This window comes from Dasypus novemcinctus, chromosome 24 (genome assembly GCF_030445035.2).
Source record: "Dasypus novemcinctus isolate mDasNov1 chromosome 24, mDasNov1.1.hap2, whole genome shotgun sequence".
Taxonomy (NCBI): Eukaryota; Metazoa; Chordata; class Mammalia; order Cingulata; family Dasypodidae; genus Dasypus; species Dasypus novemcinctus.
This window is the reverse complement of record NC_080696.1, coordinates 60084189-60099551: the sequence shown is the minus strand read 5'-3', so window position 1 is coordinate 60099551 and position 15363 is coordinate 60084189. Positions and strand designations below refer to the sequence as shown.

The 15363-nt window shown below is 48.5% G+C and overlaps 1 protein-coding gene across 2 annotated transcripts in view; it reads right to left on the bottom strand.

Moving 5' to 3' along the window:
* Positions 1-886: 886 nt before the first annotated feature.
* The window catches only part of CASS4 (Cas scaffold protein family member 4), a 35878-nt gene continuing 21401 nt past the window's right edge, over positions 887-15363 (bottom strand). For both annotated transcript variants that reach the window (XM_058287254.2, XM_058287255.2), the window contains exons 3-7: positions 10148-10249; positions 7746-7820; positions 5506-6810; positions 4360-4437; positions 887-2168 (exon numbers count right to left, since the gene is read on the bottom strand). In XM_058287254.2, the coding sequence (XP_058143237.1) occupies positions 1758-2168; positions 4360-4437; positions 5506-6810; positions 7746-7820; positions 10148-10249 (1971 nt within the window). In that variant the 3' untranslated portion in view covers positions 887-1757. The remainder of the gene's footprint in view (positions 2169-4359; positions 4438-5505; positions 6811-7745; positions 7821-10147; positions 10250-15363) is intronic.

The following is a 15363-nucleotide window of genomic DNA, read 5'->3' as shown; positions in this document are numbered from 1 at the left end:
TAAGCTAGGCCCAGCAGAATGAGGTCACTTGCTCTTTCTTCTAAGAGGGACATAGCGGCCACATTGCAATCATGGGGGTAAGCTCAGAAAAAATGGGGCATAGAATCTGGGCCTCAAGGACACTGTGGAAGCCCCTGAAATCAGTCAGGCTTGAAGCCCGTCTACTCCTGGATTATTTTAAGACAATTTCAGTCAATAAATGTCCTTTATCACTTAAGAGAGCTTAAGTATGTTTTTCCATCACTTGTAAAGAAGGAGTTCTAACTGAAACGAACGACAGCTGTTCAAAGTGTGTTGGTGTCTAGCATCTTTCTGTGCAACTGTAGAGAGCCACGCCTCACCGAGACGAAATTCTTCTTTTAGGACACAGAGACCAACACAATAAAAATAAACAGCATTGTAGCAGTCAATATGTGAAAAGTGCCGACCAAGTACAGAGTAGCAGATAGGAGTTGGAAATGGCACCATTTGGGGTGACTTCCAGCCTGGAGATGCTTTTCTTAGGTTGCAAAGGTGTTTACGTGACTGACATGAGCATAGAAGTCCTTTGCACCAAGTAAAGGGAATGGTGTAACCATAGCAACAGGAACTAGAGACTCTGTAGCATGGAGAGGAAGAGGAGGTGGTTCGAGCTGAGGGCAGCTCTGCACCACTTCCAGATCTGTGACTGGTGATGGGTATCCTCTCCACACCACATCTTCCTGGTTGCACCACCAAGGGCAAATTGCTTTTGTGTGCTAGTCTTGCATATAAGAATTTAGCATCTCTCTGCAGGTTTCAGGGAGAAACATTTGAGTGATAAAAGTAAAATCTGGAGGCTCAACTTTAGTACCAGAACACCAGTGACATGGATCAAAAACTTTTCCAAAGAGATGAATGAGACAAATGACATTTAAATCCTTAATCATATTTAAGTATTATACATGGTTACAGAAGATTTGATGCTGTTGAAAGATCTAAACCCCTTCTGATTGCACACACTGAATTTATCAACACAATCTGTAATGTTCAAAATAAATTAACAGGGAACCCAAAAGAATATGCTATGCTGTATGTGTGCAGAATAGCATGTTTAACTAGGTTAAGATGGAAAAGCAAAAAATATGTTAAAAACATGTATTTTTTATGCAAGACACAGATGAACTTTTTTGTACCAATTTCACAGAATTAATTCAGCCCAAAATGAAAAACTCATTATTTTTACTAATGGATGCAAGAGAAATTAATCTCTTAAAAATAAGCCCTCCTCCCCTTACCCTGCTTTATTTTCTCCTTTGCTCTTATCATCACCTGGTATATTATGTATGTGTTTCATCACAGTTTATTGTCTGTCTCCCCACTAGATTGCAAATTCCCTGTTGACATGGCCTCTATTGAATTAACTGCTATATCTTCAACACCCAGAACTTGACACGTATTAGGTGCTCAATAAATAAGTGCTGAATGAATGAGTATGCACATGTTTAACCAACATAAAACTCGATTTCTGCAAAATCACTCAAACCCTCTCCCAGCTTACCCTACCTGATCTGCTAACCATGGCAAGGTCCTTGAGACCTGCCCTTCTTCCCTGACCCTCTGTGGGGCAGGTCAGGGTCCTGGGGCTGCTCAGCCACTTGGTACTGCCAGCTGTGCACACTGCGGCCATCTCCCTTACCCCCCCGGGCTGGCTCTTCCCAGAGGACAGAGTTGTGCAGACTGAGGGTGTGGAGCTGAGGCCGAGAGGGGATCAGGCGAAGGTGCACGGTGGGAAGCCCTCACTCCAGAGTCCCTCTGAATTGCCGTGTGTGCTGCTCCAGAATTTCGGCCTCGGCCTGGAGGTGCCGCAAGGCTGCAGCGCTCGGGTACTTGAGCACTGCGGCCTTGGTGGCCAGCGCCAGGTTCTTGAGCAGGCCGCAGAGGTGGCTGCTGCTGCACAGGATCTCGTTGCGCACGTCCCTCTCCTGGGTCTCCTTGCACAGCGTGTCCACCAGCTTCTGCCCGATCATGATGACCAGCTTGCTCTGCGTGATGAAAGTCTCAGGGGGCTGGTTGCTGTCGAGGCTGCCCTTAAATACTCCGATGGCTTTGAAGAGCGCCCCAAAATAGAGCCGGCAGTGTTCAGATAGGTGGACTTTCTTCTCAGGAGTCTGCTGACTCGAAAGTTGAGGTGTAAGAGAGCTGGGATTCTAGAGAAGGGGAAGACAAAAAGAGATAAGACATAGTCAATGGACCGACTGTGGTTGTCTCTGTTTTCCCAGTTTTGCTCAATTTGCAAGACGTTTTATAAGAAAAAGTCCAGTTTTGTTTGGGAAGCCCAATCCTGCAGCATTTGTCTAGTACCTTAAGGTTTTCAAAGCACTGTTACATACATCTATCTAATCTTATCCAATCCTCTCAACAAACCATAAGATGCCCATTCCAAGAAACACATTGACAATGACTGAATTTATAACTTTCATATATGCAAGGAAACGTGATGGTGAGATTTTAAAAATCATTTATAATTCCTGTATCAGAGGTAAACTCAAACACCCAGAATTTCCAGAATAATTCCAATATGTTGACCTATCCACCTTAAGGTTAAAATATTTATCTTACTTCCTAATCAGGTTTCATCTAGAATTTTACTTTCATGAATTTATTTTCTGGACTTTGGAACCAATGTCTCCTCAAAACCTATACACTACTGAAAGATTCTCAGCATTTAATTTAGTGGCAGCCACTCCACGTAACAATCGAAAGGCCCTTTATTATTTTATTATCTGGAACTCTAAGCCCAGCCCTCTATGCCTGAGACTTCATAGAGTCAGAGAAGACTCTATGCCGTTCTTCTATTAAACTGCATCTTCTCTCCTTGACTTTTGACCTCAAAATTCAGATAGATGATATAAAACGGGGCTTCTTCAGAAGGCTCTGTGTCTTCAGGGGTGGTAGTGTCGGAGGTGGAATCAGACACAGAGAAGGAAGATGTACTTTGGAGAAGTCTGTTCATTATTAGAATTTCATATTTAGAAGATGAAAAAAGTACTCTTTCATAGTGCAAAGTGGAGAAAAGATTACAATGTTGACCGAGATGGACTCTCTGCGAGCAGAGAAGGTGAGAGGACCGGAGCACAGGTTAGAAATAATGAGGAACAACAATCTAAATATTGGAATATTGGTGTCTTAGTTTCAAACTATTAATTATAGGTAAGTGAAAAAATGTACTATGGTTCTCAATCTGGGGTATTGGAAATGTGTGGAGATATTTTTGTTGTCACATTGACTAGGGATCACAGCAGGCAGTTAATGGGTAGGGGAACAGGGATGCTAAAAAATCCATCCCATCCAGTAGAAAATTGTGCCACCTAAAGGTCAACAGTGCCTCCTCCCCTCGTTGAGAAGCACTGTCAGTCTACAACAGTGGGTCTCCAAGTGTGGACCTTGGACCGGTAACGTCAGCATCACCTGGGAACTTGTTAGAAATGACAATTCTCAAGCCCTGAGGCATTCATATTGAACCCCAAACCCTGGGAGTGGGGTCTAGCCACCTGGATTTTAACAAGCCCTCCACGTGATCATGATGAAAGCGCAAGTCGGAGCAGACTTTACATTGGAGCAAAATAGCATGATGTTTAGCAATTTGGCAGGCAAAAGTGCAGGGTTTGGGATTTGGGAAATGAAGCCTCAGGAGGCCTGGGTTCTCATCTTAGTTCACCGCGGAGAAGCTGGAGGACTGTGTCTGAGCAATTGGCCATCTGTCTCTTTCTGTCTTGGCCCCTGTAATCTAAGGAGTTGAACTGGTTCACCATCTCCCAGTGAATGACAGTAACTCACAGATAACCTTCAGAACCTATGCCCTTTCTGTCTCCCTCTCAAGACGTTCTATTTTCTTAATCTTCATCTTTAAATGGAGTCATAGTTTTTACTGAAATTAATTTCAGAGGAAACTTAAAATTGGTAAATGGAAAACCTCTATCATTGCCACTAAAAAAACCACAATGATAATATCTTTAAGAGAAAAAAAATAACATCAAGTGTCAAGAGGTGTTGAAGATACACAAGACTCAGGTCGAATGGTCTCTATTCTAGTATTCAGCTGGATTAAAAGAGAATGTCAAAGGAAGCATGAGTCAATGCTATTAAACGCCACGCGGGGACTCCCCCCCCAAAGCACTGCACGAATAATGTTCATGTTCCACATCCTGAGGCTCACGGGGCTGGCTGAGCTCCAGGGGTCCTTCTACTGCTTAGGAAGGAAAAACAAGCACACACACACCGTCCCCCCTCATTTGGGTCATCCTTTTATTAAAACGTTGAATCATTTGTAGCAGGATGAGGCATCTAAGGATAAAGCACATTAATGAGGAGTATTGGCAAGTGAGCACTGTGGCTTACCTGCATTCTTAAGGCTTTGCTTTTATCTGTTCTTTGTTCCGAGATGGGGTTTTCTTTCTCTTCTACATTAAAAAAATTCTGAAAATTAAAAACCATTTGAATTACCAACTTGAATTTTTTAGTCTACTTAAGTTCACTTTTAAAAGTATCTACCTGGGGACTGGATGTGGCTCGAGTGGTTGGGTGCCTGCTTTGCCACATGGGAGGTCTGGGTTCAGTCCCTAGTACCTCCTTAAAAAATAAAAAACAACAAGCGAACAAATGAAAAAGCCAACTCAGGGGAGCTAGCTGATGTAGCTTAGTGGTTGAGCACCAGCTTCCCAATTAAGGGATCCCAGGTTCAATCCCCAGGCCCTGGCAGTCCAATGGTTGAATTTTGCCTGCCAACACAGCTTAATGCAATGGGCCACAGAGTATTTTAAAAAGTTATATAAATGTACATATATATATATATACACACACACACATTTAGACATTGTGCAATGAAAACATCTGGACTTCTCGCTTCTCTAGATTGTGTCAAGGCTCTTACACCATCAGGCATTTTGGGAGAATAGACCCTTTATTCAGGGTCAATGGTGCCTGGCTGTTCCCTGACACTGAGGCACAGTCCCCAGGTTACCTGCTGGGCCTCTTGAGGCTTGTAATCCCTGAACTTGTGGTTCTTTTTCTATAATGTCTGAACACAGCTAGCAAAGTCTTTCTAAGTAACTAGAGCCTGGAAGCTAATAAGACCATTAACAATTTGGAAGAGAGTTTATGCTTCTACTTTCTAAGAAGCACATTGATGATGACTAAATTAAACACTTTCAAAAATGCACTCACTTGAGTGTTAAAAAATTTGTTAAAAGACCAAATTTAAAAATCATTTATAATTCCAGTACCAGGAGTAAACTTGAACCCTAAAAAATTTCCAGAAGAAATCCAGATATGCTGACCTATCTGCCTTAATACTAAAATACTCATCTTATTGATAAGATTTGTCTAGAATTTTACTTTCATGATTTTTATTTTCTGGAATATGGAACCAATGTCTCTCCAAAGTCTACACTCTACTGAAAGATTCTTGGCATGTAATGTAGCATTGACCTCTCCAGGTGACCATGGAAAACCACCTTGTCATACTACCAGGAGCTCTGAACTCACCCGTCCACAGACATTTGTCCTGTGCTTCTTTAATAGTTCAGAGGAGTGTTCATTTTCCCTTGGTTCATTAAAAGGAGAACTCCTTTGGTGTGATTCAGTTTCTCTTTGGGGAAGCTGAATGTATTTTTCAGCCTTAAATTCTACATTTGGAGTCAACTGCACAGTCTCTTCTTTTTCACAGTTCTGCTTAAAAAGGAGCCTTCCATTGGCAATGACAATAGAGGCAAACCTCTTGATGTCTTCTGGAACCATCCGTGCCACCATGACAAATCTGTCAAGGTCATCTGGGGTGTTTTGGACTTCGTCGGTCACAAGAACTTCCAGGGACCAATTACAGCTGTTTAGGTTTTCCTTCGTTTCAAGCAGGATCTGGTAGGAGTTGGAGATTGTCTGCAGCTGATCTCTAATTCTGGCCTGAAGGTTACTATCAGTGAGGTTGCAGGCAGTCCCACGGACTCCTTGGGCAAAATTCAGAAATTCTCGTAAAGACTCTTCTATGTAGTCGGAGGCCCTGTGGATTGCTTCAAGGTTGGCTTCCAGACACTCTCTAAACCTCCACTTCCTACTTACAAAGAGCATCAAGCCTGCAACAGAGCTGAGCACCTTGTGCTGCAGAGCGGTTACCATCTCTTTGGCCATGTTCAAGTCCAAGGAGAACTCCTTTGCTGACTCCTCCGAGGATGAGGAGCTAGAGGAGTCAGTGGATGTGGAGGAGCATGAAGAAACAACACTGGCCCTGCTGTCAGAACTGGAAATGGATAATCTGTCCGGTTCAGGAGACAGAGATGTCACCTGTCTGGAGAACCATGAGGAACTGTGGTCTGTGCCACTCTCTGCAGCCCCCTTGGCTTTCTCCAGCTCTTTCACGGCCTGGGAGACACTTGGCATGGCTTTAGGGATGTCATAAATGTTTGGCTTGGTGTTCTGCTGTTCCACTCGAGGAACCAGGAAGCTTGAAGGAACCTTGTAGCTGACACCTTCATCCAAAGGGAATAGGTCCCTGGGTGCCGAAAAGCCATACCCGGGAATTTCTGCAAGGCTGAGTTTTCTCTGCATGGGCACATCTTTATCCAGTTGTTGACTGAGGCACGGTCCTCTGTCACTCAGAGTATGGAAACTGGAAGTGGACCAGGCTGTAGCATGGGGCCTCGTGTCGGCTGCGAAGCTGGTTAGAGATGGATTTCTCATGCTGGCTTTTTCTGGAGACACTGGAGTGTCATAAATCCATTCTGACTTCTGAGGGTTTGGTAGCGTGCTGTAGTTGCCTATTCTGACAATGGTTGATGTCAGGGGAACTCTGTGCTCCTGTGGAAGAACCACACAAAATCCCCCCGTTAGTAGCAATGAAAAGAGGGTTTGAGTGACTCACCTGACTACTGTGTATGAGGCTGAGGTCCTACCAAGCGCTGGGCACTGAGCTGCTTTGCTATCAGATCGTCACTGCCACGCTCAGCCTCTTCCGTGGCTCCCTGTTGCTATCACCACCCAAGGCCCTTCACAGATGGACTTCGCCCTCCTTTTGAGCCCCTCTCTCTCCACTTCTGCCACACCTCCCCCTGCCATGTGTGCCTCCACCCTCCTTGTCGGTTCAGTCACCCAGGTTTTTCACTTTTCCCTGAACATAGAATGCTTAATTTAATTTCATTTAAATCGGCCCACGCTGATCCCTCTGCCCTAAATACCCCTCAAACCCTTTCCTTTTCATCTAACAAACTCCTGTGTATCCTTGAAGACACAACTGAAATGCCACCTCTTTTGCAAGGCCTTCCCTAATAACCTTAGGAATAAATCCATTTATGGTACACATGTGGTAGAATCCAATAATAAACAAGGGTTACACAAATTTCACATTAAATTATTTTCCCTGTTTACAATTAAAAGCCTACTTCAACATAATGTGTTGTTGAGGTGCACAATAATGAGAAGAAATTAATGAATGGTTATTGCGCTCTTGCTCTGTGCCAGGCACTGTTTTAGGTCCTTTGTAGGAATTATCTCATTTGATGCCCCCAATAAGGCTGTAATGAGAAACTAAGGCATTGAGAAGTTAAGTGACTTTTCCTAACCCATGCTAGTCCTATCCCCAAACACCATGGCAGTCAAAGAGTTTTGCCTCCAATGAAATAAGGTCTGCTCCAAGGAATTTGCATGCCTGGTTTGACCAAGCTAATATCGTTTCCCAGAATAGCTTCAAGGTTTAATAGCATGGAATCTCCTCACCTCTCCATACTTCCACTTACCTGGTTGACTGGAGGATAGAGCCCGGCCTTTTGGGGGCTGGCTGGTATATCATACACCTGCTGCTTCTCTGGCTCCTGGGAAAAGACCACAAAGGAGAACAACTTGAATTCTTTCCTTCCCAATGGCTACACATCACAAATTCTCTCCACTCCAATATTTCTTTCCAAATGGAAGCATAAATCACTGTAGACTTTCGGGCCTTCAGCCATTATGTGGAAGTTTACATGCTGCAGTACAATGACTTTATGCTTTAAAACGTGCCTTCGCGACAGAAGATAGGGGACAAACTAGGGAGAGAGCTAACTGGAGTTGCTTGAGTTAAAAATGGTAATTCATTTCCTTCTGTGAGTTAGCCTTAAGGATGAATTAAGCCAGAAGAATAAATGAGATTGGGTCCTAAATATGTCTTCTTTCTTTCTTGTTTGTTTTTCTCAGTAGAAATTTTCCCGTCTTTCTTTCTTACTTATTCATCCTATAAATATTTATTGAGTGTTTGCCATCTACTAGCCAGAAAGCCAAATGACATATACACACACAGTCAAGAGCAAGAATGCTTGGTCCTTGCATAAATAATTGCTGTCCCTGTACAGCAGTTAGAAAATTTATAGATCAGGATGGGAATACTCCAAGTTCCAAAGCAAGGGGAGAGAACGCCAACAGAGACTTAGCAAAGAGAGAGAAGAGCTGGAAATCTGAAAGTGGGTTCTTTGGAGAGAGCTCAGCGGTGAGTCTCCCACTGACTGTTCATCATTTTGAGAAAGGTGGGGCGCTTTGCACACCCCTCAAGCCTAGTGGAAAGATGGGACCATTCAATAACTTGAGAGGTGTCGCCCGAGGTTGGGGGGTGGGTCACGGTGCACGAGGGGCCTAACTCCAGCCTGAAAAAATGAAAAGGCGAGGGAGGCTGATGGCAAAGCGCAGGGCGGAGGCTGAGCTACTGGAGGACCGTTCTCGGTTCTCGGGGAGGTGGGACAGGTGCTCCCCAGGGTGCAAAAAAAACGCTCAGAGGTCAAGACAAATCATACTTTACTGCACTATTTTTTCTTAACCACCGTTAATGCAAAAAACAAAGAACAACAAAATGTCAAAATTTTAAATAAAGATAGAATTCCACAAGGCGGAGACGAGGGCCAGGCGAGGGAGGTGATTCGGGGGTGCCTGGCCGGCCTCTGGCTGGCCGCGGACCCCCGTGCTCCTGGAGCTTCTGGTGGCAGGGGGAGCGGGCCGCGAGGGAGCTGCACGCAGCCCCGGCCCGGAGCGGCGAGGCGCGGAGTCCCGGAGCCCAGGGAGGCGCGGAGCCCCCGCCGGAGGGCGCGCGCCCGCCGCCCGCAAGGGGCCTGCGGGGACGCGGTGCCAGCGCGGACGAGGTGCCAGCGGCGACGAGGTGCCCGCGGCGCGGCGGGGCGTCGAGAGGGGGAGCCCTTTCAGCAACGCTCCTGCGGAGAGTCCGCCTGCCGCACCTGCCTCTTCCAGGGAGCACCACCGCAGCCTCCCCACCCCTTCCTGCGGCCTTCCCTCCTCTCCCTCCCTCCCTGCCTCCCCCCGACGCGGGAGGAGCCCGGGTCTGCCCAGCGAGAGGGGAGCGAGCCCCGGATCCGATCCGATCCGATCCGCGGGGCTGGCAGCGGGAGCGCAGGCTTTACATGGAGTAGGAAGTCGGGTTATTTCCTTGGACATTAGATTCCTCACCTGAGCCTGGGGGAGACTAAGGTGACTGATGACTTGCGAGAGACATGAAGTCTCAGAGCTACTTGAAGTTTTTTCTTCCATGAGAGCCGTGGTTCTCAGCCTTGACTGAGCATTAGACCCACATGGGGAGTTTTTAAACCTCCCAATGCCCCCCCCCCAAGTACATCAGAGTCTCTGGGGTTAGGATCTGTTCAAGCTCCAGGTGAGTCCCTGTGCAAACGGGAGGGGAGGGAGGGGGGAGGGGGGAGGGGGGAGAGGGGCTGGGGGAGACCCCCCCCAGAAGTTAGGATGAACCAGGAAGTGGTTCATGTCTGACCAGTCTGATGAACCAGCAAATCCGATTGAGTTTAAAAAACAAAACAAAACTGAAAATCAAAGATAATAATCAAAGTTTAGACTATGAGGTGTGTGTATGAACATGCATATGTATATATACATATACACAGACATACCATACAAAATAGCATATATGTTACAAACGAAAGGTTAAAAAAACCCTAATGTTCAGCAAATAGTCCTGACTTTCTCGGAGCTGGTGTGGACTCCGTGGGCACAAAGGAGTCCAGGGGAGCCTCCGAGTGCTCGCGTGCGTCTTGGCGTTTGGAGCTAGATCTCCATCCGTCCAGCTGACCTGCAGAGTCTGCGGGACATCGCCAACCCCACACCCAGTGCCAGCGTGTCAGGGTGGAGCCTGGTCACTGAACGGGCTCACCTTGGGGGCTGAAGAGACCCGGCTCTGGGCAGGAACGTCATACACCTGGCAAGGCAGAGCTGGCAACGAGGCCCGAGCAGGTCTGGGAAGTGTGAAGAGAGCCTGGGGAGAAAAAGAAGAGAGCAAAGTTAAAGAAGCCAACGACTGGTGGTAACAGCCACGCTGGAAATTCTCACGCAGCAGGGACAGCCCCAGCCCTCGCCGGGGAGCTGGCCTGGCAACGCTGACCGGCAGGCCCTTCACGACTGGGACTGAAAGAAGAAAGCATGGGAGGGGACGTGGGTGAGGGCGGCCTTCCTCCCTTAGCTGCCGGGGAGGAGAGTTAAAATGCAGCTTCTCAGGCCCTACATCAGTGTGTTGAATCTCTGAGCCTGGAGACTGCAGGGCACACAAGTGGCCTGGGTGATTCTGCTCTTTAGGGATCAGGAGGCTGCGAGGCCAGTGCTGGGTATTCCTGTCACTTAACGGTGCTGCAGAGAGAGCAGTGGGCGAGACGGACAGACAGGGCTTGCGGAGTGTGAAATGGGGGGCCTGCTGAGGTCCGGGGAAAGCAGAGCCTGTCCAGGGATGGGCCACTCTGGCTAACGGCCGAGGAGGAGAGACCAGTGAACCGCAGCCAGCAGCGGTCACTAGCCGAGGAGAACTTGGTGATTTGGAGGGATGGACCGAGATGGGAGAACCGTGAGGGGCGGAGCAGGCCGTGCTAAGGAACTTGGAGTTTATCCTTCACAGGGCAGGATTTACAATCAGATTCGTGGTTTTCTAAGCGCACCTGCTTAGGCAATGGTTTTGGAAAACATGACCTCTTCTGGTCCTGGAGTCCAAGTCTGTCAAGGGGACCTTGGCTTCAAGCTGACTCTGTGCCAGGCACCTCCTGGGGGTCGGAGAGCCGCAGCTCCCAGCCTGGCCAGATCTCGAGCACCCAGCTCCCACCTCAGATGTTGACCCAGAATGTCCCTGGGTGGGGCCTGGGAATGGGTGACATTACAGCATAGTGGAGCTCGTCTGTCAGGGGGCTCCTGTCTGAAGGGAGGGAAGTTGGATGGGCAGACCTTGGAAACAGCTGGAAAGAAGCAGGGCCTGGAAGAGGCAAAGGGGAAGTTCCAGAGAGGCCGGCAGAGGGAGAATGGGCTTCTGCTCCGAGTGCCATCAGCAAGCTAGGGGCTTTCCAAGGTGGATCATGGGGATGCTTAGGGTTTAAATATGGGGAAGAGGAATCTTGGTGAAGGGAGAGCTCCAGGAGGACCACGTCAGGGTCCCTTCATTCAGGACATGCCCTGGCCCTAGCTAGCCCTGTGGCCTATGGGTGGAAGGTGTTTGGGTGAATGAATGGGTATGGCTTGAGGGGGTGGAAGTTTGCTGGACTGTAAAAGTCCTCCTGGCCAGGCCTTGAGCTGGACTCACAGACCCAGCAGAAGCCGTACAGGGCCCAGGAAAGTACACAGTGCAGCCGGGAGTGTCAAAACATCCGCCCTCTTCGAAGGGCAATTCTTTCTTGCTCACTGATAAACGTTGTTCTCTGAAATCCTAGAATCTCAGAAGGGTGGCTGTTTTAACCTTATCAGTAAGAAGGACACATCCCACACTTGTCTGGAGGATCTGAATCACTTTGACCCCAGGAGCAGCCTGGATTCCCAGCCCCGGAGCAGAGCTTCAGATGCGGAGCTTCTGAGACATTCCACACCTATCTTAGTTCCCAGGATGCAGCAGCCGAGTCGCCTTTGTAGCCTAGCCTGACGCAGACCCCTCCACGCACAGCCTTGCTTGGCTGTGAGCCACGTAAACAGTGCTGACCGCTGACCCCCACCCCGTACTCTCTCTAAGCCTTTGCTTGGGAGACGCCCTGTGCCTCCTCTGCTGTGCAAATGCTCTCCTGTGGTGTATGATATCAAAGATCTTGAATCCCCAAAGTACGGTAAACACGTTGACTACATTTAGAACGTAAACCAAGGGAGGAAAATGTTTTTTTAACCATAACCAGACATCTGTGCGGGGATGCCCGCCAGAGGGACGGTCCCTTGATGAGGCCAGAGACCAGTCTGCGGCATAAACACCCGTTTGGATGCCGCTCACGTGAGCGTCAGGTAGAGGCAGGCTCAGCCCGGCTGCACGATTCGGGGCAGCGCGGGGAGGCCCCTGGCCATCCTTGCCACTCCACGACCAACGCCTCCAGCCCACAGCGTGGCATCCTCCGCCGACACGGCGTCGGCCTGGCTCCCGAGACCTTCGTTAACGGTACCCGCCTGCCTTGTGTCGGCCCTCGGGCTATTGACTCCAGAGACTCTGGCATCCTCCGCCTTTAAATGTGTCGTGTGCCCTCGACCTGGTTATCACGCATCAGTTGTCGTGTCCGCAGCTTGAGATTAAGCAAGCAAATAAAATGCACTGAGCACCCAAACCTTGTTGTGCCGAAACTGCTTTTGATTTGTTACAACACTTACGAGATCCTTACTGCAAGGGCACAATAAATCTGTGGGTTTTCCCCTGGTGGGGGTAGGTTGGTCTAGAACTAAGCCCTCTAATGGCTGTCCCTTCCACTTTGACCCCAAGGGCTATGTAGGTCCCCGGCCTCAACCACCGCCTCCAGCCCCGTTTGAAGACACTTCTCTTCCCTCACTGCCCCCACTCATTCCAACACGCCAAGCTCTCTCCCACCCCAGAGCCTTTCCAAATGGGACTCGGTCACCTATTATTTGCCTGCTACTTCAGGCCGTTTTATTTACAAAGCGGGCTCTATGGGTCACACGTGTAAGACTACCTTCAGAGAGCAAAGGCGCTTCCTGGGGAGGCCACTCTAAAGGAATTTCAGATGGAAGGAAACCAGTTCAAAAATGCCTGGTGTTTCTTGGGAAACAGAGGTTTAAGGTGACAAACAATTAAGGAACATGCTTGAGAAAGGTTTCAGGAGATGGCCGGGGACTCCAGTTCAGGAACCAGAGGTCCAGGCGCAGTTTCATTAGGAAATCTGACCCTCCCCACCTGAAACACAGGAGTTCCTTCTCTGAATTTAAACCGAAATCAAATATGCTCTTTCTGTGGTTTTCTTTTTTTCTTTTAAGTTATGTCAGCAAATTATATTAAGGAAGTCGGGATAAAAAGTAAACCAGAGCTCAAGATCGTGGTTTCCTTGTGGGGAAAGGGGGGTGTCTGGAAGACTCGAGGGGCTGTTGGGGTGCTCGCTGTGTTCTGTGTCTTGATGTGGGTGCCAGTGTCTCAGGATGTCCCCTTTGTGATTCCCTGAGCTGCACCCCAAGGGTCCCTGTGCTGACCTCCATAAAAAGCTCAATGGAGAGAAGAGCCACAAGAGTCAAGCGAGAGAAGATCAGGAGCTCTGTCTCGGGGGCGTCGGCAGTCAAGGGCAGAGACACAGCAAGGAAGCTTCTGCTCCAGCTCAGTATTCATCAGCCACGTGCCCACGGGTGGGCCCCTTCCCCTCCCTGGCATTCAATTTCCTGTAGTCCAGCCAGAGACATCTGATGCTCACACAAACCCTCTCGAGCACTCCCATGGAAAGTGACACACGTCAGCCGTCCTTCTTTTTAATCTGGGCCACCCTTCACCTACAGATAGTCAAAAGAAAAATACAAGGGAGCCCAGGAACAGGAAACGGCCCACCCAGGCCATGCTCCGAGCCCGGAATTGCCATTGAACTGGCCTTGCTGATTCCACCAGTGACCACTTCTGCCCAGAATGGACTTCCCGGGCAGGCTTGGGCGCGGGTCTAACACTGGAAACACAAGCAGGAAGGCGATGCCTGCCTGTGGTCGAGAATGTGAGCTTGACTTTTGTTCTCAATTATTGCCTAGTCTTCTCGTTTCTATGGCTCCTTCCTTCTTGTAGCAGCAGCGAAATCATTCAGAATCACAACAGGTGCATCTGGAGGCGGACTTGGGAACGACGGGGCTGAGGCCTCTCATGATGCACAAGGAGAAAAACAAGACTGGGGGCTGCTGCGGTGCCCCCAGCCCAGTCTGGCTCACTCCAGCTGCACCAGGACTGCTGTCTTCAAAGCCAAAGATGGGCCAAAAAAAAAAAAAAAAGGGGGAAAGTGGTGGGGAGGGAGGGGACAAAAATGTAGACAGGGAAGACAAGGAGGGAACTTTCAGAAATATAGGGCAGGAAAGTTCCCCAGGTACTTTACTGTGCTGCCCTCAAGAACCAAGCTAGGGCGGCGGAAGGCCTGGTGTCTGAATTCCCCTTTGGTCGGTCGCTGTGGCTTCTCTCTGCTGCCTCCGCCTGCACAAGCAGGGCCCAGTGGCTGTGGCCAGCGGACCTTCGCTTCATGTCTTACAGTGCTGTTCTTTGTGGGAAGACAGCCAAGGCTCTGCTCGGAGTCAGCTGCTCAGGCAGCAGCTGGACATGCCAGGCTTAGCTCCGGGCCATTTGTTCCAGAAAAGCAACGCAGGGTCCACCTCGTGGACTCCTGAGGGAGGCTGGGCAGCCTTCCCTCTGGAGTCTGCAGCCAGCGCCCGTTAGGGCAGCTGTCCCATGCAGCAGCTGTCAGCTTCTGGGCCTCGGGGAGTTAGAAAATCTCGAGTATTCAAAATCTTTTAAGGAATCAACACCTTCCTGTTTGAAGGAAGCTTTGGAAGTTGGCAGGGAGGAGGCTCAAGTGGGAAGTGGGACATTCCTTGGGCACAGGCTGAGGCCATGTGGACTGTGTCACTTCAGCAAAAGCAAAGCAGGAAATTCCAGCAGCGACTAGAGACCGTGCAAATGTGTTCTGCATTCTTAGCACCTCATGAAGGCCAGGCTTTGGGAAAGACAGTGCATTTATTTTTCTCTTTCTTCTTTTAGTTCCTTGCCTTCTTTAAAAAAATGTTTTCATTCTACATTTACTGAATGCTTTTTTTTTTGGTCTCTTTTTAACTGATAATTTAAAAAATTATAGATGCACTATGTGTTCAATACAGCACAATTTTTTTCCTAATCTATTTGTTTGTTTTTAGGAGGTACTGGCAATTGAACCCAGGACCTTGTATATGGGAAGCGGGCATTCAACCAGTTGAGCTATATCTGCTCCCCTTCCTAATCTATTTGTTCATCAAATATTTTTTGAGTATGGACCTCATGCCAGGCACAAGCCTATGTGCTGGGACACCAGAGGGAATAAAACAAGTCCCTGCTTATTTTATACTTCCTTTCACTTTCCCCTTACTCAATTCCACCTCCCAACTGGCTTAGCAATGGGATGTGTGTCCTTCTAGATCTTTTTC